Genomic DNA, 19,989 nt, shown 5'->3' with positions numbered 1-19,989 from the left:
CCCACTGCGGGCGGCAGGCCCGGCCCGGCAGAGAACAGCCCCATGGCCACAGCGACCGAGAAGGGTGTGGAGGTGGGCGAAGGGGAACTGTGTGGGTGGGCACGGCCCCGCTTCGGGCGGGGGGCATGGGCAGGGGGTGAGCTTACCCTCGTCCAGCATGTCCCTTCCCTCATCCAGGCGGCGCACGGCCCCGCTGCCTGCTACCGGGAGCTGAGCCGGTTCCCTGCAGTCACCCGTGCCGCCCTCAGAGGCGCGGCTGGGGGCCAGACCTTCCAGCTCTACACCGGTGAGTGGCGGGCCCGGCCACCCCCGCGCCTTTGTCCCGGTGCGAGCGGGCGCTGACGGTGCCGTCCCTCAGAGTGCAGCCGCCCCGACCTGGCCCGCCGGCGGCTCCTGCGCTTCGGCCGCCACTACAGCCTGCGGCGCACAGCCGGCCGCGAGGGCCTCGCCGTCAGCCGGACCGCGCTCAGCGCCGAGATCCACAGCCAGTAGGGCACGGGCGAGTGCGGGCTGGGGCGCTGTGTCTGTGCCGTGGCCGCTGCCCACAGCGCACGGCCCGCCGCAGCCGCCGTCCCTCCCGCCCTCAGGCTCCTCAGCCAGGACTCGCCCACGGGCCAGCGCCGTGCCGCCCTCAAACGCTGCCCGCCGCAGGGCCGCGAGCTGCTGGAGGTAACGCGGCTGTGCCGGTCGCTCACCGGGGCGGCCCGAGTGCCAGTGCAGGCCGGTGGGCGCCGTGTACACCGTGTGCCGCCCGTCCCCCCAGGTGTGGGACAGCGGGGGATGCAGCCACAGCGTGGATCTCACGGCGCTGGGAAAGCATGGGGACGTCTACACGGAGGGTAGGGCCCCTTCCCCATGGTCCCCGCCCACTGCAGGGGTGAGGTTGGCATGGCCGGCAGCCCTGGTGGCTGCCTTGTGCCCAGCTGTGCCTGTACCGGGCGGCTTTGGCACTCCTTTGCCATGCCAGGGCCTTTTGCCTGCCTGGCCTGGTCACACTCGGAGACACGGCTCCTCTATGTGGCTGAGAAGAGCCGGCCCAAGCCGCGGCCCCCCTGCCCCTGGGATGTGCCAGGGGCAGCCTGGCCAGCAGCAGAGGATGAGGATGAGGAGGTAGGTGCCCCATGAGTGTGTTCAGTGCACCCCCAACATGCCATGCACACTGTGAACATGGCACAAGCCTCTTGGGCACACCAGGCACCCCTGAACGTGCTGTGCACCCCATGAGTGTGCCATACATCCCATGAGTGTGCCATGGACAGAGCTGCATGCCTGGGGCGACTGGCCATGAGGCTGATGGGTCTGTGCCACAGGGCAAGCAGTTTGTGTACCACGAGGACTGGGGGGAGGCCCTGAGCACACGCAGCGTGCCAGTCCTCTGCGTCCTGGACCTGCAGGGCCTCAGCCTGTCAGTGCTGGAGGGAGTCCCGGAGCATCTCTCCCCTGGCCAGGTCAGGATGGGGTGCAGGGAGCGTCCCAGGGCGCCCAGCCTGGGGCTGTGGGATGAGCCTGGCTGTCACACAGGCCCTGTGGTCCCCGGATGACCGTGGTGTGGTGTTCGTGGGCTGGTGGCACAAGCCCTTCCGCCTGGGGCTGAACGCCTGCTCCAACAGGAGGTGGGTCCCAGCCAGCAACCAGCACCATGCCAGGATGTCCATGCAGTGTCAGCACAGTGGGGGTCCAACCTGACCCACTCTTTCCTTCCAGGTCGGGGATTTTCCACTTGGACCTGGCCAGCGGGTGCTGTGGTGAGTGCTGGGGTGCTGGGGAGTGCCTGGGCATCCCTGGGATGCTGACCCCTTGCTGCCCACAGAGCTGCTATCAGCAGAGAAGGGTTCTGTCTGCTCCCCCCGGCTGAGCCCTGATGGCCAGCGCCTGCTCTACCTGGAGGGGGCTGTGGGGGGGCCCCACCGGCAGTGTCTGCGCCTGCGCATGGTGAGTTGGGCCTCACGGGCACCAGGCACGGCTGTGCCACCTTGTGCTGCCAGCACAGTGCCCAGGTGTCACAGCCTCTCGCAGTGCCTGGCTGGGGTGGGGGTGTCCCCAAGCCTCCCTGCCTCAGTTTCCCCTGGCATGGGGCCATCCCTGAACACTAGCTCTCCCCAGCTCACCTGGCAGACAAGGCAGACAGTGACAGTGCTCGACGTGGTTCAGGAGCCCACGGAGGGTGAGCAAGGCACGGTGGGCAGAGCTGGGTTCTGATGGGGGGCTGGTGCCACCCCTGCCAGGTGCCCGTGACCCTGGCTCACCAGCCCAGCGCCCTGCCCCACTTGCAGCCTTTGCCGGGCTCTACGCAGAGGCGCTGCCCCCGCGGTGCTGGGCAGCTGACAGCTGGCGAGCCGTGCTGGGCACCCCTCAGCGGAGCCGCACGGTGAGTCCAGGGCATGGCAGGGCCAGGGACGTGACCACACAGCCCATGGTGACACCGCTGCCTGTGCTCTGCACCCCCACAGGACCTGCTGCTCGTGGATACGGAGGCATGCACCGTCACCAACCTCACAGCAGGTACATGGTGCCGGCCACCCATGGTGCTCTAGTGAGCAGCTGTGGTCACCAACACGTGTTCTGTCCCCAGGGTCATCTGAAGGGTGTTGGGAGCTGCTCACTCTCCAGTGGGACCTGCTGGTGGCCACCTGCTCAGCCCCCCACCACCCCCCCAGCCTGGTGAGCAGTGCCCTGGCACCATGTGGCACAGTGGGATATGGCACAGCAATGTGCAGCCAGGCACAGCTCAGTGTGGCACACGTGCCATGGTGTGGTGTGGCATAGGGAGGCATAGTGTGGTGTGGCACAGCTGGATCCAATATGACACAGCCTTGTCATGGCCCAGCCCCGTCATGGCACAGCCCCAGTATCATCTGTGTCCAGGTGGTGGCCGTGCTGCCGCCAGCAGGCCAGGAGCTGCCCCTTGGCTGGGTGCCAGTGGAGGACACCCCAACCGTTCCTGGTGTCACCTGGAAGACCCTGACGATCCAGCCACCCAGCAGTGGGCAGGGTCAAGCTGCACAGGGTGAGCCCCTGGGGGTCCCTGCTGCACCTCGGCACTGCCTGGGTGCCAGGAACCCTTGGGAGTGGCGGGGAGGCAGGGTGCTGGGTGCCCAGGGTGGTGGCTGCTAAGTGGGACCCCTTCCCTGGCACAGATACTCAGGCTTTTGAGGCCCTGCTGCTGAGCCCTTCAGATGGCACACCACCGCACCCCCTCATTGTGTGCCCCCATGGTGAGTGCGGGGACAGTGGGGACACCCTGGTGGGCAGTGCTGGTGGCAGCCCAGGTGATGCCCATGTTGGCCCCAGGTGGCCCCCATGCTGTATTCGATGCCCGCTGGCGTCCGAGCATGGCTGCGCTGTGCCAGCTGGGCTTCGCCGTGCTCCTGGGTGAGTGCTGGGGAGCTCGGGGACATGTGGCCCTGTGTCCCAGTGAGACACGGCACCCATGGACCTGTCTCCTCAGTGAACTATCGTGGCTCCCTGGGCTTCGGCCAGGCCAGCATCAGCTCCCTGCTTTCCCGTGTGGGTGAGCAGGATGTGACAGACACCCAGGTGAGGGGTGCTGGGCTGAGGGTGCTGGGGGGATGCTGCTGTTTGGGTGCCAATGGTGGGTGCCCCACGGGTGCAGCTGGCAGTGGAGCAGGCGCTGCACAGAGAGCCCCTGGACCCACACCGCCTGGCCCTGCTGGCTGGCTCTCACGGAGCCTTCATCGCCCTCCACCTCCTCGCCCGTGAGCCTGAGCGTTACCAAGCCTGTGCCCTGCGCAGCCCCGTCTCCAACCTGCCCGCACTGCTGGGCACCTCTGACATCCCTGACTGGTGAGTGGCACCCCCATCCTGTGCCATGCCATGCCATGTCCCTGTGATACCTACTGGTGTCTCTGTGCTGCAGGCGCTACACCTCCCTGGGGCTGCCCTACTCCTTTGAGCGAGTGCCATGTGCTGAGGAGGTGGCCACCATGCTACTGCGCTCGCCCATCGCCCAGGCAGCCCAGGTAAGGCAGGATCAGGATGGGTGTGGGGTGCCAGGTGTGGGGTGTCAGACACCCACTGAGGACAGTGCTGCAGGTGCAGACACCGGTGTTGCTGTGCGTGGGTGCCCGGGACCGGCGCGTCAGCCCCACGCAGGCGCTGGAGCTGTACCGGGTGCTGCGGGCCAGGGGTGTGCCAGCACGGTGAGTGGGGTGCAGGTGGGAGCTGGGAGGGAGCTCTGGGGTGCTGAATGAACATCTTCCCGTCCTGTCCCTCCCCACAGGCTGCTGTGGTACCCAGAGGGTGGCCACGCACTGGCTGGTGTGGAGACGCAGGCCGATGTCTTCAAGAACTGTGCCCACTGGTTCCTCCAGCACCTGGGGCAGCCCAGGCGGGATGGGACAGGCCAGCACAGCCCCTAGTGCCCACAGTGGTCCTGGGCCATGCCAGCCCCAGGGTGACTGCTGGCCCTGGGGACCACACCAGCACCAGAGGCAGATGGAGTGAGTGCAGCCAGGGGCAGGGATGTGGCTTGGGGTTTGGTGTTAAATAAACGTGAGACCCTGTGCAGTGTCGACTCCTGTGGCCAAGGCTGTGCCTTTATTGTGCAGTGGCAGCTATGCCAGGCTGGAATGCCAGCTCAACCCATCTTCATCACCTTGTAGATCCAGTCAACATAGAGGGAAACACGGATGAAGAGGGCGGGCAGGTCAGTGCGGGCACACACACGGGAAGGGGTGATCACCCCCTCCAGCACCCAGCAGTCAGCGGTGAGGCAAGCCAGTGGTCCGCCGTAATCGCCCTGTGGCACCAAGACAGTGGTGTCACCCTGGTGCCAGCACCTTCCCTCACCCAGCGCTGGGTGTCCCCAGCCCAGCTCACCTCGCAGGCTCCCACACCAGCACGCAGCGGGGCGGTGCACAGCTCGCTCTCCTTCAGGCGCCCCCGCAGTGCCCTGTTGCACTCGCTGTGGGCCAGCACCGGCAGCCGTGCCACGTTCAGCACGCTGCCGTCCGCCGTGCCTGCGGGCAGAGAGCGCGGGGCAGCGGGCACGGGAGGGAGCACCAGTGTGCAGGGATACAGGGGAATGGCACGGGCAGGGGATGCGTGGACAGGAGGATGGCATGGCAGTAATGTCATTGCAGGAGGATGTGGAAGGGAGATAATGTGGAAGAGGGATGCCATCGACAGGGTGATAGCAGGGGCAAGAAATGCTGTAGGCAGGGGGATGGAATGGGCAGGAAAACACCATGGAAGGGAGATGCCAGGCATCTGGGGGTTGCTGCAGGCAGGGGACACTTCAAGCAAGGGATGCTGTGAGCAGGGAGATGCCATGGACATGGGGATGCTGTGGGCAGAGGGGATGGAATGGCTTTGGCAGGGGCTGTATTGAACAAGGAATCCCCCAGCAGGGGCTGCCTGTAGCAGGTACCTCTGGTTTCCCCCCAGCCGGCGATCTCGCAGACAGTGCCCGCAGGCACAACATAGCGCTCGGGGGGCAGGCAGATGAGGGCCACACGCCTGGTCAGAGCGGCTGGCCTGCGGCAAGAGGGGCAGTGGGACAGTGCCAGCCTGGCCAGCAGTGGAGCATGGCAGAGGCCAAGGCACAGGCACTCACCTTGCTAGCTTCAGCATCACCAGCTGGGACTCAGAGGGGCCGCAGACAATCCGCACAATGGGGATGGTCTGCTGGTCAGGGTCCCCAGGGCCAGGGTCCTTGAAGAGTGTCCCCAGCTGCACCTCATAGCCCGTCAGGTCGGCATCGCTGTGGGACAGGGACATGAGGGCACAGGGGGGTCCCACCACCCCATGGCCCAGCCCTAGCCTTACCAGGAGAAGAAGCACTGGCGTGTGCTGATCACCCACTGCTCCTTCACCAGGGATCCCCCGCAGAAGTGCACACCAGCCCTGTGGGGACAGGAGGTCAGCTCTGGGGGGACACTGAGTACATGGCAGCGCACGTGGGACACCCCCTCACCGGTTGCGGATGCTGACAGTCCAGGGCGAGTTGCCAGGCTGGCCACCAACGATGCGCCCCTTCTGCTGCAGCCTCTCCTCCCGCTGGCCACACTGCTCAAATGTCACTGTGTCTGTGGGCAGGGTGGGCATCAGCTGGGGCTGTACCACCAGCACCCATCCCAGCATGCCCACCCAGGACCCGTGGGCTGCCACCTGTATTCTCCATGATGGAGGGCACCGTGCTGCCAGCTGCAGAGAGAAAACAGAGAGTGGCACTGGCACAGGATCCAGCCACCCTGAGGGGACCGAAACCACCCTGTGTGTGGCCAGGGTCCCCTCTAGCTCTGCAGGGATGTGGGTAGGGGCTCACAACAGGGCTTGATGGCACAATAGTCAAAGGGGGTACGGGGGTCCATGGTGTAGCACCAGGGGCCATGGCTGTCGTCATCGGGGTTGCGGCAGTAGTTCTCCTCCAGGTGGGCCTCAGGGTGGGTGGCAGGTGAGATCCTGCCAGGAGGCAGTCACCATCACTGTCACCATCCCCATCCTCGTCTCCAACCCCACCCTGATCCCACCTCCATCCCCATCCATGTACCCACCACCCCCCCTCACACACTCACTGGGGCACATGGGGTGTCTGGGCCGCCCAGGGCTGGCAGGTGATTCCCTTGCGGGTCTTGCTGACGTGGCCGTGGTAATGCTTGCCGTGGCCATGGTAGCACTCTGGAGACAGGCAGGGAGGGCTGGCACCCTTCACAGGGGCACGGGGTTGGGCACCCAGGGACAGGTCTGAGGCGGCTCACCTTGGGCATCCTGCTCATCAGGGCAGCGGCGGATGTGGAAGCAGAAGGCGATGCGGACAGTGGAGCGGGAGGTGAAGCACCAGGGTGCCTCTGATCCATCGGGGTTGCGGCAGTAGTTCTCCTGCAGGTCCCTGGAGGAGGGGCCACATGGCTGTCCCCCCTCAATCCCACACTCATGGGTGCTGCCCAGCACCACCCTCCTGGGGTGCACAGCCATCCCCTTACTTGCACGGGTACTTCTCGGGCACGAAGTGGTGCTTATGGGGCACCTGGGAGTCCCAGCGCTGGCAGGGGATCCCCGACACGGTAACGTTCACTTGGCCACGGTAGCCTTCACCCTTGCCCCTGAAGCAGCCATTGGTGACATTGACAGGCCGTGGGCGTTTTTCTGCTTGTGTGGCCAGAGAGAGGGGCAGAGTAGCAGGGTCAGGGGTGGCATCCAGGACCCTCAGGTCCAGCTGTGCACGATGCTGGTGGGGACTTACTGCAGATGCGGATGCGGCAGTATTCGCGCTCCCGCTCGGGGTCGGTGGTGTAGCACCAGGGCCGCTCGGAGCTGTCAGGGTTGCGGCAGTAGTTGTCATCTAGCCCCTTGTCAGGGTACCTGGGCCAGAGACAGGGAGCAGCAGTTGGGGTGGCACCATCACCCCAGCACCTGGCACTCAAGGAGGGCAATGCACTGCTGGGGACTGGGGGCCAGTACTTGTTGGGCTGGTAGGGGTGTTTGTGTGGGTGCTGCAGGTCCCAGCGCTGGCACTCTGTCCCTGATTCGGTGTGGTCCACGGTGCCACGGTAATCCTCCCCATTGCAGGTCATGCAGACAGCTGCCAACAACTGCAGGGCTCAGTGTGGGGGAAACAGAGCACAGGGTGATCCTGGGATGTGGCACTCACCATCCTCACACTTCTTTATGCCGCAGCTCTGGTGCCGGACATTGGGATCAACGGTGTAACACCACGGGCCCCGCTTGTCCCGGTCAGGGTTTCGGCAGTAATTCTCCTCCAGCCCATTGCGAGGGGATGGCAGAAACCTGCTGGCAGCAGAGTGGGTAGGAGGGCTGACAGGAATCCTTCGCCCTGGAGCGGGCACAGCAAGAATGATGCACTACCCCTGGTCAGTGCCATTGCCCCCAAGCTGTCCCCATTGCTCCTGTGCTATCCCACACTGCTCCCACCCCATTCCCCATTGCCCCATGCTGTCCAGGGTAGGTGCCACGGGACAGCCAGGGACACGGGGGCACCTGTGATCATGTGGTGTTGTGGCTTGCCAGTGCTGGCAGCGCAGCCCCTTCTCCGTGGTGGCCCGTGTGCCGCGGTAGCCGGAGCCATCGCCCACGATGCAGTCCCGCAGGTAGTCTGAGCAGAGCCAGGCACCTCTTCAGAGCCCCAGGGCCGGGTCAGGGCACATGGGCAATGAGGAGTCCTGTGCCCAGTCTGTGGTGTCCCCATGCCCGCCCATGGCACCAGCCCACCTTTCTTCTGGTACAGGTCATAGCGGATGTTCTTCTGCAGCTGGATGCGGGGTGAGTGCTGGGTCCAGGGCAGCAGCTGGCACAACTGGCTCTGCTGGTCATGGTGGAAAGCCCTGGGAGGCACAGCGGGACTCTGGCATGTCACCGTGTGAAGCCAGGGCCAGCAGGACCTGGGTCACACATGTGAGCACCCAGTGTCCAAGTGCAGTGACCCAGTGCTGTGGCCTGTGCACTCCCACCTGCCCCGCGGTGGCACCGCGTCCTGCTCACCGGCAAGCCAGGCTGGTGGCACAGCGCTGGGCACACTGCTCCGCAGTGCCCTGCTCCGGCAGCGCTGGCAGTGAGTCCACAGCCACTGCCAGCAGCTCGGTGGCTCGCAGGCGCTGGAAGTCATTGAGGGGCGAGCGGTGGCCTGGGGAGTGTGGCAGGAGCTCAGTGTGCCCATGGGGGCACAGCATGAGCACCAGGGCCCTGTGGAGTGTTGGATCCCTGCCCCATGGAAGAGGATATCCCTGTCCCACAGAGCGTGGGATTGCTCTGTTCCACAGAACATGGGATCCGTGTCCCGTGGAGGAGGGGAATTCTGTCCTATGGACCATGGGATCTATGTAGTATGGAGCAGGGGATCCCTGTCCTATGTCCTGATCCATGTGCCCTGGAGCAGGAGGGTCCCTGCCCTACATCACCCACTGCTCCCGGCACCCCCCGTCCACCGTGGGACAGGGCATGGCCTGCAGGCTCCCGGCCCGGCCGCTGGCCCTGCCTTGGGCCCCGCACTGCCCCGCGCCCTCCAGCCCCACGGCGACCCAGCCTGGGGCCCTACCTGAGCCCAGAGCCGCGGCCAGGGCGAGCAGGACCCCCAGCACGGGCTGCATGGCGGCGGCCCCGCGTCCCCGGGCCGCTCGAGCTCCGGGACGGCCCCGAGCAAATATTTGCGGTCGGGCTCGGGGCCAGGCGGGGCCGGGGTCACCCCGCGGCGGGCACGCGTGGGGCGGGGCGGGGTCAGGGGCGGGGCGGTTGCGGAGGGGGCGTGGCCTGAGCGGCGGGGCGGAGCCAGGCGGGCCCGGGGTCACCCCGGGGCGGGCACGTGCGGGCGGGGCGGGGCCTGAGCGGCGGGGCGGGTTCTGGCGGGACCGGGGTCACCCTGCGGCGGACCCGCCAGAGGCGTGGGTGGGGCCTGAGCGCAGGGGGTGGGCCCGGAGCAGCGGGGACGGGTCCTGCGCCAGAGGGGCGGGGCCTGGGGACGGGGTGGGGCCCTGGAGGCGAGGCAGGAGGAGGGGCTGTGCGACTGGCCCCGCGGGAGCGGGCGGGGCTCTGGGGCGGGGCTCTGGGGCGGGGCTCTGGGGCGTGGCTCTGGGGCGGGGCGGGGCTGCACGGGGCAGCTTGGCGGGGCGGGGCGGGGAGGGGCGTGGCTCGCGGTGTAGCCGGGCGCCGATTGGCGGCGGCGCGCTCGTGCCGCCGGTTGCCAGGCGCCACGCGCGCGCGCCAGCCCCGCCCCCGGGTACGTGCCCGCGCGGGGTCGCGCTCGCGCCGCGCCGCCCGCTCGGTGCGTCGGGGCCGCGGAGCCGGCGGGAGCGGGGCCGGGCCCGGCGTGCACGGTGAGAGCGGGGACGGAGGAACCGCGGCCGGCCGGAGCGGGGCTGCGGCGGCACCTGCCGGGCCGCCCTGCCCTTGGCGGCGGGGAGCGGGGCTGGCGGCGGCGGCGCGGCCTGGGCAGAGGCACGGCGGGCCCGGGCCTGGCGGAGAGCGGGCGGCGGGGTGGCTTTCCCGGCGCGGCGCCGCCTCAGCTCGGCGCGCCCTCCGCGGCCTGCGGGACCGACCCCGTGCCGCCTTCCCGCCGGGCCGCGCTCCCTCCGCGCCGCTTTCCCGCCGCCGCCCTCGGCCCTGGGTGGGCGCCGCGCCCGGGAGCGCTCGGCGGGGCCGGGCGGGAGGCGGAGCGGGCCCGGGGCTTCAAGCGGCTGGGGCGGCCCGGGCTCTACCGGGTGAGTCTCGGGGCTTCGCCGGGAGCGGCCCAGGTGCTGTCGGTGGCGGCAGCCGGCTCCGGTTGTGACAAACCCCGTGTGGGCGTCCCGGTCTCTCCCCGCTCACCGGGACCGGCCCGGCGCTGTGGGAGCACAGGTGGGTGCCCCGGTAGTGGCGGAGCTGTGTGTTCCTCAGGGACCCGCGGCTGTCCCGGGCAGGCGGGCCCTGTGGGGCTCCGTGGGCCCCGCCGCTTCCCGGGGCTGACCTTGGCTCCGGGCACCGCGAGCGTGACTAACAGCGGCGCCTGTTCCGGGAGGCACAGACCCACAGGGTAACTTTATCTGCACTCCCCAGGGCAGGTGACTAAAGGCAGGTTAGTGGTTCTGCCGCCCAAAGAGGTCTAAATGGCAGATAGGACTTGTGGCCTCCCTGGTTTCTTGGAAGCAACAGGCTGCAAAGTGGCTCTCACAAGTTTCCAGTGCCCATCAAGTCAGCAGGCCTGATTTACTGAGTTTTGCCACAGGTTTGAACTTGGCAAACGTGTGGTTTTGGAGTGTAACTAGGTCCTGCTGCTCGGGGGAAGGTGTGGGCAGGGGGATGTGGGACCTGGCTGTAGGGATTGCTGTCATTCCCTGAGGTGTATCTCCCTTGGTCCAGGAGTTTTGGGCTCCTGGGCTTGGGAAAACACCACTGGCATTCATCTGTCCAAAATGAGATTAAAATCTTCTTTTTGTGTTAAAAAACCCAAGAATTTTCCTGTTCTCTCTTAGCCTTTCCAGGTAGGAGCTTCTTTCTACCACCCATTTCTGTTACATGGTTGATTACTAATGCCTCTTGCCTTGTGAGTACTGTTCTTAACAAAACTTGCTATTTAACTTTCCAAATGGAATGCTGTCTTGTCCCACCTTTAGCTTTACAGATTCCTTTCCTCACTTTAGGAGTTTCTAATTCTTAGTTTTTTTCACACAGTCTCTGCTGCTATACCAAGCATCCTAAACCACTTATTCATTCTTCCCAATGCTTGTCATTGCACTCTTCTCTCCTAAATATAGGGTAGTATGCCAACAGAAGGAGCTTGAGAGCAGGCTGAAGTGCTGGGAGCACCACTGTTTACTCAGAGGAGTAATCAGCAAAGCCTGGCTGATTCCAGGTCGCACTGACTCCTTGCTGCAGTTCAGGCTCGCTTCTTTGGGAGCTGGCACAAATGCCCCAATAACTGGGAGATGTGGCTGACAGCACCTGCTGGCTTAGACATACCCATTTCTTTAAGCATTGTGTAAATAGAGTTGTAAATTCTGCTTAATTGTTGGCATCACACCTGGAGAATCAGTACGAATTGCGGGGCTGATAGCAGTAAAGGTGTTCTGCTCACTCTATACCAGTAAGTTTTATATGTATGGGATTTGTTGGTCCCAAGCACTTGTCTGCTGTTGGAAACACTGGTACTTGTTGGTAACTTACCCACTCTGTTCTCCTCGTGTCCCAGCGCCTGGAGTGCCGAGCTGGCTGCTCTCAGGAGGGAAGGAGGGCGTGTGACAGGCAGAGTGGGGGCAAAGGAGGGTGTGTGACCCACAGAGTGGGACCCTTTGCCAGCTCCAGCCCTGCAGCTCCTGGTCAGAGCTGGCCCAGCGCTCTGGCTGTGGCTTGTCTTCCACGGGCTGCTGCTCTGGAGGAATTCTGGCTGCCTGTCCTGGGCAGAGCCATGCTCTGACAGCGAGGGGTGGTGTTGGAGGGAGCCCTGCTGCATCCTGGCTTGTGTGAGCGTGCCAGCAGACAGGCCTGGGAGTGCTCTGGGGCTCTGCACTGAGCACCAGTGGGCACTGGGGGGGAACAGAACTGTGTGGTTGCAGCAGCCAGGTCCTGGGGAAGTTTTCATGCTTTGGTGTCTGCAGCACAGGTGTGAGGTGCAGTGTGTTGTCAGCCTAGCAGAGAAGGTGTGATGGTTCTGTCCTGGCAGGAGTGGTATTGCTGACTAGTAGGAATGGTGTCTCCTTGCCTTTTCCATGTTCCTTGAAAAGATAATGAGACAAATTGGCCTGGAGAGATATCTCCAAGGGTGCTGTGCCAGCCTGGGGAGGAACTCCAGCTGACGGAGTAAAGGTCTGCCTCATTCTGGGAGTAGCAGCTATCTGAAAAGTTTTGTGGGGATGATTTTGGGTGGTTTGTGCCTTTACTCCTGTTAGCTGAGGAATAGTACTGAGGAGTTAAGTCTAGTGATGATTAATTTGAGTGAGGAAAATGCAAACGCTGAATTCTTCTTAGGCAAACAGGGGTCATGTAAATAAATGCCTCTGGCATTCTTTGTGGTGCTTGCAGACTGTCTACCAATTACTTCTGGTCTCTTGCTGAATCAGTGGGAGGCTGTTGCTCCTTGAGCTCCGAGTACTTTGGCGGTGATTTGGGTGAAATACAAATAAACACAGTTGGATTGACCTAGCGTATCTGAGTTCTTGGTATGCTGAAAATGTTTGTTCTTAGAATGTTTGTGCAGTCTGGAGAGTTCTGTACCTTAAACCCAATTTGCAAAGGACTGTGACCATGTTTAAGCTGCGAAAAATAAAATATCAACCCGAAGAACCTGTGCTTTTAGGGTTTGTTCTGTGAGATTGAATTTGAGCAAACTACTGAGGTGCTGCTGGATGGAAAGTTAATGTATTAACCTATGTGAACACTCTAGGTAGGTGCATATCCTACCTAGTCTGGTGCCTTCTGTCTGTGTATCTCTCTGTGCTTATCTGTTGACTGAAATTGTCTCTGGTTCAGCTTTTCTAGGATAAAATTTTTGCTTGCCAGAAAGAAAGATGGTTGTATATGTTTGATGTTACCAGTATTTTTGTCAGTGGATTTTTCATGAGCATCTGAACTGCTCTGCTGATGCAGCAGTGTCTGAAGGAGATGATCCAAGTCCCCATGTCAGGCAGGCCCTGTCCCTGTGCAATGCCTGAGCTGGTCACTTGGCAACCCAGCAGAAAGCTCCCTGGCTTGTGCCTGGTTTGTGAGCTGTTCTGGGTCATTGAAGAGGGGCAAGGTGAGTGGCATGACTTTGATTGGAGTTGGGTGGGCAGCAGGGGCCTCCTGTTTTCCTGAATGCCACGTCCTGCTCAAGGTCGCCTCAGTGCTGGTTTTTCAGAGCCTTGAGGCACCCTAGGAGATTCCCTGGAATTTCTGCCCATGGCAGCAGTGCATGCAGCCTTGCAGGGTTTTTCCACATCTGGGGTCCTGTCCCTGGACAATGTGTTGGGACCCAAGAGCCAGAGGGGGATGCAGGGCTACCAAGTGCTCCCTCATCTCCTTACTGTGGCCCTCTCCCCAGTCTGTGGAGAGCTCACAGTGGCTGCCAAACCCCAGCACAAATGGAGTTCAGCCCTGTGGCCCCTGGCTGTGTCACTGTCAGGCCATGCCAGTAGCACCGTGCTGGTCCCGGGGTGAGGTAGCAGAGGGAGGGCTGAGCTGGGTAAGCCTCACTGCCTTTGGAGCAGAGAGGTCAGACCCCAGACATGCCGTTGTGGTGCCTGCAGTCATTTTGCTCAGCTGACCTGTTTTGTCCCTGGGTTAGCTTTCCGCAGTTTAGTAACCTGGATTTTCCATGGAAGGAGCTTGTGAATCCCCAACCAGGAGGAGCTTGTCAACAGCTCAGCACTGCAGAGGGACAAGAAGTGAGGCCCAGCCTGGAGGAGGTGGGCATGGTCCCTGTGGTGGGTTAGATCAGGGCGAGTGGTCACCTCGGCCACCCTCATGGTTTGATGCTTTTAAAAGGACCCTTCTCTTTGCTTTCAGCTGTGCCCTCTTGCCTCCTCCCAGGGGCCAGCTGTGGTGCTGAGCTAATGCATAGAGCAGTGGATTCTGCTGATTTGCTGTAAAGTTGGTGGTTTTTTCATTGCAAGGGAAGGGTGTTGCACCATCCTTGAAGGCAGGAAGCCATTGGATCAGCAGAGCTCTCCCTTTGTAATGGTGCTCTTGGCCGTAACAGATACTTACTTTCTCAGGGTTGAGTTGTCCCCCCTGTTTCACTGTCCTGCAGGTATTCTCTAGGCCTGGAGAGTGATTCTTGGTGGGATTGAAAGTACTGTCTGACTTTGACATGCAAGAGGGTGAGGCTTAGAAACAGCAATAAAATTTGTCCCAGCCCCACTGGGTTCAGCTTTGTTTAGGGTTTTTCTTTAGAAAACGGGGCTCACAGCCTCATCTGACCTGTAAAAATGTATCTGAGTGAAGGTTTCCGCTCCTGAGTTCTCTTCTCTTTTCTCACCTTGTGGTCTCACCACAGTGCTTTTGCCGTCACTGCAACCCCAATAAGAATATGGTGTGTCTTTCCTGCTGTACTTTCTGAGATGGGCTCCATTCATAGAGGGTTTCCATGGGCAGATTGTAAAATATTTTGTGTGCTGGTTTCTCTGAGCATTCCAGCAACCCGGCTCAGAAGCCCCTTCCTGCAGTCCTTGGTAGATCCTGCTCGTTAGGGACCTGACAGGCAGCATTCCTGCCCTCCCTCCTCTGGGGTGGAGAGGTGGTTACAGGGAGATTTCAGTTCAATCTCGCGTGGTTACAGGTCACAGGAGTGCTGGATGTGTGTGCTGAATTCACACGGGCTTCTCTATTTTTTTGAACTAGACTGTGCATTTCGGCTTCAGAAAGCTTAATCTTCTGTGAAGTATGTTCCTTAAGGGTGGGGATTAGCATTCAGTAATTTTGATGAGAGTTTCCAGTAGCAGATACTGATCATTTTATATCAGTCCCAAAGGCTAGGGATTGATTTTTGGATGAGCTTGAGTGATGGTTTGAACCAGCAGTTTTCCACTGGAGTGTTGAATCATGGCAGGTGATGTGAAAGCCTTGTGCCACTGTCACCTCAGATTGCAGTGTGGGGACTGTGTGCTGCTGTTCCTTGCTAGGCTGGCCCTAATTGCCTCTTCCCTCTTGCCCCCAAATGGATTCTCCCAGGCTCTGTGGGAAGCACATCTCTTGTTAGAGCTTCCAGGATTTCCTTGGAAGTGTGCGTGGCTTTTTTGGGACTTTTCAATTTCAGCAGAGAGGGACCAAGAGCCCTGTGAGTAGTGCTTGGTTATTCAGTGGTCCAGGATACTGTACAGATTCCACTTTAATCAGGGTGGAAATAGTTGTGAGTTTTTCCAGTGTGAACTTTTTTCTAAAGCAGCTCTTCAGTATTGGTCTCTAGCTGGGAGTTCCCTGTACAGCAAGATTTCATCAGATCTTCTCTGAGTATTGCTGAAATGTGAGGCGTGACCTTCGTGTTGTGGCACTTGGGATTCCTGCAGGAAGGCTTTACACAGGTGTGGGCTTCTAGGTGGGGAATGAGAGGCATATTTGAGGCTGCAGTGATTCCCTGTTCATGTCCCCTAGGCTTTCTGCTTAGGTCTTGACCTCTGTGGAGTGTGAGCTCTCTGTGCTGTAGGAGCTGATTCCTGCATGACAGACCATGCATGGTGTTTCCCCACCCCAAAGGAAATATTTCTAGTGGAATTTTTATGATAGTGCCTGGGGGCCTACATTAAGGGGGTAAAAGGTGGTTATTCTAAAACCCTCTCTGAATTCAACTTCATAGAATCCTACCAGGAAGCTACACAGAATCAGTGTAGCTGTGTGTCTTTTTCTCTAAAAATCAGATTTAGATTTCTGCCTCTTCAGATACAGGTAAAGGCTGGCTGGAGACAAGGGTGGGATTATGCCAATACCAAGGGAGAATCTTCTTCCAGTGTTTTTCCTAAAATTCAAAACCTCCTTTGCCTATCTTCTGGAATTCCTTGGCATCTTTCCTTTCTCCTACCATAGCAAAAGCTTTAAGACATGTGGGAAAGTGTAATTGCAGAGGTACTGGCATCAGCTGAACTTAATGGGCACAAGCAACTCATATAATTGATTTGTTTCATTAATTCTCAGTTTCAGTTCATTGAAAGCTTCTGCAGTGTGGTGTTTGTGCACAGAATAACTGTTGTATGGGATGTGTAAGAGGTCCTGCAAGTTCTGCAGCATGGTCACAATGCAGATCTGCCCATCCTGAACGGGATAGAGCATCAGGAATGGGGCAGTCAGCCTTATTTTAATGAGTGTCCGGGTCAGAGCAGGCGTTTTTTAGGCTGGGCATTAACATTTGTGTGGATGGCAGTAATTCTGAGTGATTGGACTGAGACTGTCATGTAATCTAGCATAAAGGTCTGTGCCATGGTGCTGTATGTGTTTCCATGGTACCAGTTCACTTCTCCAGGGTGAGCTGTGTGGCCAAAACGTGAAACTTTGTGTCCTCTACCTGGGGAATTTTGTGCTTCCAGCGGTGTTTATAAAGCCAGTGCTCTGTGTTTGTCTGTGTGCCTTGTGCTGGTGGCTCTTTCAAGAGTTACCACATCTTAGAGTAAGATTTTGTTTGAATAGCAGGGGTCAGCCTCTAGGGAAGTAAGAAATTTGATCTGAGAATGACAATTGCTGAGATAAATACAAATCTTCAGAAATGTCCAGAGAAAACTAAAGCAATGTATTGTAACAGTACTGCATGCAAAGCCCATGAACCCTTGGCACTAAACTGTAGGAAAAGTGTAGGAATTGGGCTTTACAGCCTCATGAAAACTTTGTAGTCAAAGCTAACATGAAAAAGAGCTTCACTTGCTACTGGCAATGATGTAAAATTGTATATTGGGGGATTCAAGCTTTGAGAAGGCAGTGGTGCTCCCTGTGTGGTAATGGTGATAAGCCAGGATAAAAGTTGTGTGCGATTCTGTGTGCTCAATGTGGCAGAGGGAAATACTCCATGATTGCCATGGCTAATTTGGGTGTGAGAGGGTTTGCTTGTTAAAGCCTCAGTCAGAGGTGGACGAGCTCCTGCACTCTGGAAGCACTGTTCCAGCCTGTGATGGGGTTCAGTCCCCACCCTCCCCTCAAACCAGCGTCCCAGCACCATTGCACTGCACACCCATTATTCCTGAAAACTGGAATGCTGACCCTCCTCCTGGTTCTGTGCTGCTCCACCAAAGCTCCTCCAATCTTTTAGTCATTGGGTCAGCTGGGAGTGGTCCAAGTGCTGCTGGCCTCCTCCTCCTTCTGCTTTCCCTTCTGGAGCTGGGTCCTGCCGGGACAGGGGCAGGTGGGGCCGTGCATCTCTCACACACCTCGGGTGCCTGCACGTGGCTGTGTGAGCTCAGCCTGCTCTGGCAGAGGGCTGTGCCTGGCCCTGGGTGTCCCCCTGCTCTGGCAGAGGGCTGTGCCTGGCCCTGGGTGTCCCAACCTGCTCTGGCAGAGGGCTGTGCCTGGCCCTGGGTGTCCCAGCCTGCTCAGGCAGAGGGCTGTGCCTGGCCCTGGGTGTCCCTGGGCAGAGGGCTGTGCCTGGCCCTGGGTGTCCCAGGGGAGAGGGGTCGTGGTGCTGTCCTGCTGTCACAGGAAGAAGCTGTTTCCTGCAGACCTCTGCGCTGCATCCTGGTGCTGTGTGCTTTGCTCCAGCGTGACCCAGCTCAGCAGCCTCCAGCCTTTTTCTCTTCCCTGAATGGCAGGCTCCTAAAGCCTCCCCTGGAGGTGCATAACTCTGTATAGGAAACTTAATCCTGCTGACTCCAGGTAAGCCTCTTCGCACTTTTTATGGATTTCTTACAGTCTGTTCACATGCTGGTTCAAAACCTTTGCCTTGATATGATGCTTCAGGAAATCCTTTGAGGCAGCTTCTCCCCTGTGCCATAAAGAAAGGCAGAGAGCAGAGGAGGCAGTGAGATTTAGGCTTTGCTTTTTTCTGAAGTTAAAATGAATCGAGATACTGCATACAGGGCAGTTCTGAAGGCACACCTTGGCCACACATACCTGTGTTTTGTGATGAGTTGGTCTGTTCACATCCTGCTGGAAGAGCAATCTGCCACCAGCATGAGGGAGATCATGGAGAGCAAGGCTGGGTGCAGAGCTCTGCCCTGGGAGTGTCTTCTGGACTGGTGTGGTGTGTGGCTTGGTCACTCCAGCTGGGAGCCCAGGAAAGATTGCTCCACATGCTGAAGTCCTCATTTCTGGTCATATATGGGAATTAAGGCTGGCTGGGCTGACTCCCTAGGCAAGTGTTTAGGGGTGAGATTCTTCTTTAAGCAGTGACTAAGATGATTATTAGTGAATTCTGCACAGCTGACTCTGAGCCCTGTTTGGGACCGGCAGTTGTAGGCTGTGCCAACTGGAAAAGGTCAGCTGAAGCTTGGAGCTGCCTGGGCACACAGCGAGGTGTCTGCTTTGGGGCAAGGAAGAGCCACCCTCAGCTTCAGCAGAAGCAGATGGCTCAGCTCTGCAGCCTGAGCCCATCCAGGAGCAGACACCTTTCACTTCCCAGTGTCAGTGTCTACTGGCATGTACAGGAGCTTGTAAGCACATGGGTCTGCATCTCAAAAGAGCTTTTCTGCTCTAGTCTGGGAGTGAAGGAAGAGTCTTGATGGGAAACTTGGTAATGTAAATCTACTCTTAAAGAGCTTGAGGATCAGCTGAAGTGGCCAGTGTCCTCCTGCTTGGGCTTTGAGGCAGCAGCCATCTGAGCTGATTTGCAAAGCACTTTCAAAGACAAACAGTTGTCCTATTTACCTCCTCTCCTCAGTGGAGAGGAATTACCTGTGTCAGCAGAGCTGAGAAGTTATTTTTTATTTCAGGCTTGGTGGGGAGGAGTATAAATTTGAACTCTTCTGGGTGTAGCTAAAGGTCCTTCTGGAGCAGAAACATTAAAACATTGCAGCTCCCCATCTGTGTGGTGCTCCTGAACAGAAGCACAGCCCTTAGGGAGAATGGTGCTACCTCAGGAGCTGATACTGCCAAGCATAATGCTCCAGGTTTTTATCTTCAGCTGGTCTCTTGGCCTCAACAGGTTGCCAGTGTTGGTGCAGGAAAAGAGGTCTTGCAGCGGTGTCTCGTTCCATGTGTGGTTGCAGGCTTTAGAGCAGTCCCTCGCTCAGAAAAGTCACATGAGAAAAGCATTTCATGTATTTTTAGATGTCTTTTAAAGTGGCTTGGTGGCTGAAAAGAAACCTGCACCAGGTCACTGGCCTGCCTGCTGCAGTTTGCCCAGGAGTGCTCGAGAGGACTGTTAATGTGGAATGGATGCAGTCAGAGCCTCCTGCTCTGAGGGAGTTGCTGTGCCTGTACCAGGATGCAGCTGCTGTGGGAGGTGACCATAGCTCTCAGTGTGTGCTGCTCAGATGCTGGTGAGGACAATAGTGGGAAATGAATGGGAGATGTCCAGCTGAACCCAGTTTAATTTCTCTCTATCTTTGGAATTGTCTGGGTTTTCCTTGGTGTCTTTGTGCAGTGCTCTTGCCTGGCACAGTTTGTTGCTGGGTCCAGACTTGGTGTGCTCAGCTTCTCAGTTGGTTTGAGCAGGTGCTGCTGGCAGAAGTAGTCCTGCCTTTCCCTTGTGAGAAGGAAAAGAGAAGTGGTCCTGCAGACCCCACATCCAGCCTGGAGACTGACCAGATGGGAGCTGGCCTCTTGTTTGTCTCTTGTTGCATTCCTTTAATGTGTGTCATTTCCCACATCCACTTCTCTGTGCGCTGCAACTCTTGTACCGGCACAAAGGGAAGAGAGGGCTGGGGTGGGAGAGGTGGAAATGCTTCCTTGGGCAGTTACCATGATGATGATATGGCTGCCTGTGATGCTGCTGTGGGTCTTCAAGCAGGCTGGACCACATCTGCCCTGTGAGGAAGAGGCAGGGAGAAAGCTCAGCCATTCCTCTCTCTGCAGATTTTCCAAGTCTTTGCCAGCATGGGAGGATGGATTACAGCTTGCAGGCCTCATGTTGCAGGATCCCTTGAGATCTTTGTGGGCCACTGAATAGGAGGAAGGGTTCACTGGTGTAGGAAGGAAGCATGATGCAGTGCA

At 59.3% G+C, this 19,989-nt stretch overlaps 3 protein-coding genes across 8 annotated transcripts in view; 2 read left to right on the top strand and 1 right to left on the bottom strand.

Moving 5' to 3' along the window:
- Positions 1 to 8: 8 nt before the first annotated feature.
- APEH (acylaminoacyl-peptide hydrolase) lies at positions 9 to 4,447 on the top strand. The gene is made up of 22 exons (XM_030956794.1): positions 9 to 72; positions 178 to 286; positions 359 to 488; positions 588 to 669; positions 764 to 839; positions 968 to 1,110; positions 1,311 to 1,448; positions 1,522 to 1,613; positions 1,705 to 1,745; positions 1,811 to 1,932; positions 2,104 to 2,164; positions 2,274 to 2,368; positions 2,451 to 2,502; positions 2,573 to 2,661; positions 2,866 to 3,007; positions 3,138 to 3,215; positions 3,292 to 3,372; positions 3,449 to 3,537; positions 3,614 to 3,804; positions 3,878 to 3,980; positions 4,054 to 4,160; positions 4,241 to 4,447. The coding sequence occupies exons 1-22, from the start codon at positions 43 to 45 to the stop codon at positions 4,377 to 4,379; spliced, it is 2,190 nt and encodes a 729-aa protein (XP_030812654.1). The 5' UTR covers positions 9 to 42; the 3' UTR covers positions 4,380 to 4,447.
- Positions 4,448 to 4,530: 83 nt separating this feature from the next.
- Positions 4,531 to 9,171, bottom strand: MST1 (macrophage stimulating 1). 3 transcript variants are annotated; one of them, XM_030956725.1, is made up of 18 exons: positions 9,014 to 9,171; positions 8,461 to 8,602; positions 8,191 to 8,360; positions 7,960 to 8,074; positions 7,613 to 7,749; positions 7,423 to 7,543; positions 7,205 to 7,323; positions 6,945 to 7,110; positions 6,720 to 6,850; positions 6,537 to 6,639; positions 6,287 to 6,423; positions 6,130 to 6,165; positions 5,936 to 6,047; positions 5,788 to 5,865; positions 5,576 to 5,722; positions 5,390 to 5,496; positions 4,840 to 4,979; positions 4,531 to 4,759 (listed from the first exon to the last, which is right to left on the bottom strand). In XM_030956725.1, the coding sequence occupies exons 1-18, from the start codon at positions 9,063 to 9,065 to the stop codon at positions 4,598 to 4,600; spliced, it is 2,175 nt and encodes a 724-aa protein (XP_030812585.1). In that variant the 5' UTR covers positions 9,066 to 9,171; the 3' UTR covers positions 4,531 to 4,597. The 3 variants fall into 3 exon arrangements, with proteins under 3 accessions (XP_030812585.1, XP_030812586.1, XP_030812587.1); XM_030956726.1 differs by having other exon boundaries at positions 8,191 to 8,303; XM_030956727.1 differs by having other exon boundaries at positions 6,945 to 7,107; positions 8,191 to 8,303.
- Positions 9,172 to 9,672: 501 nt separating this feature from the next.
- The window catches only part of DAG1 (dystroglycan 1), a 49,943-nt gene continuing 39,626 nt past the window's right edge, over positions 9,673 to 19,989 (top strand). The window contains exon 1 of one of the 4 annotated variants that reach the window (XM_030956744.1): positions 9,673 to 9,691. The gene's annotated coding sequence lies outside the window, so the exon portion shown is untranslated. Of the gene's footprint in view, positions 9,692 to 9,720; positions 9,789 to 10,147; positions 10,173 to 10,245; positions 10,309 to 19,989 lie in introns of those variants that run through there. The other 3 variants (XM_030956739.1, XM_030956742.1, XM_030956743.1) reach the window with 3 other exon arrangements.

This window comes from Camarhynchus parvulus, chromosome 12 (assembly GCF_901933205.1).
Source record: "Camarhynchus parvulus chromosome 12, STF_HiC, whole genome shotgun sequence".
NCBI lineage: Eukaryota > Metazoa > Chordata > Aves > Passeriformes > Thraupidae > Camarhynchus > Camarhynchus parvulus.
Note: the sequence above shows the minus strand (reverse complement) of the source record. Positions and strands in the feature narration are given on the sequence as shown.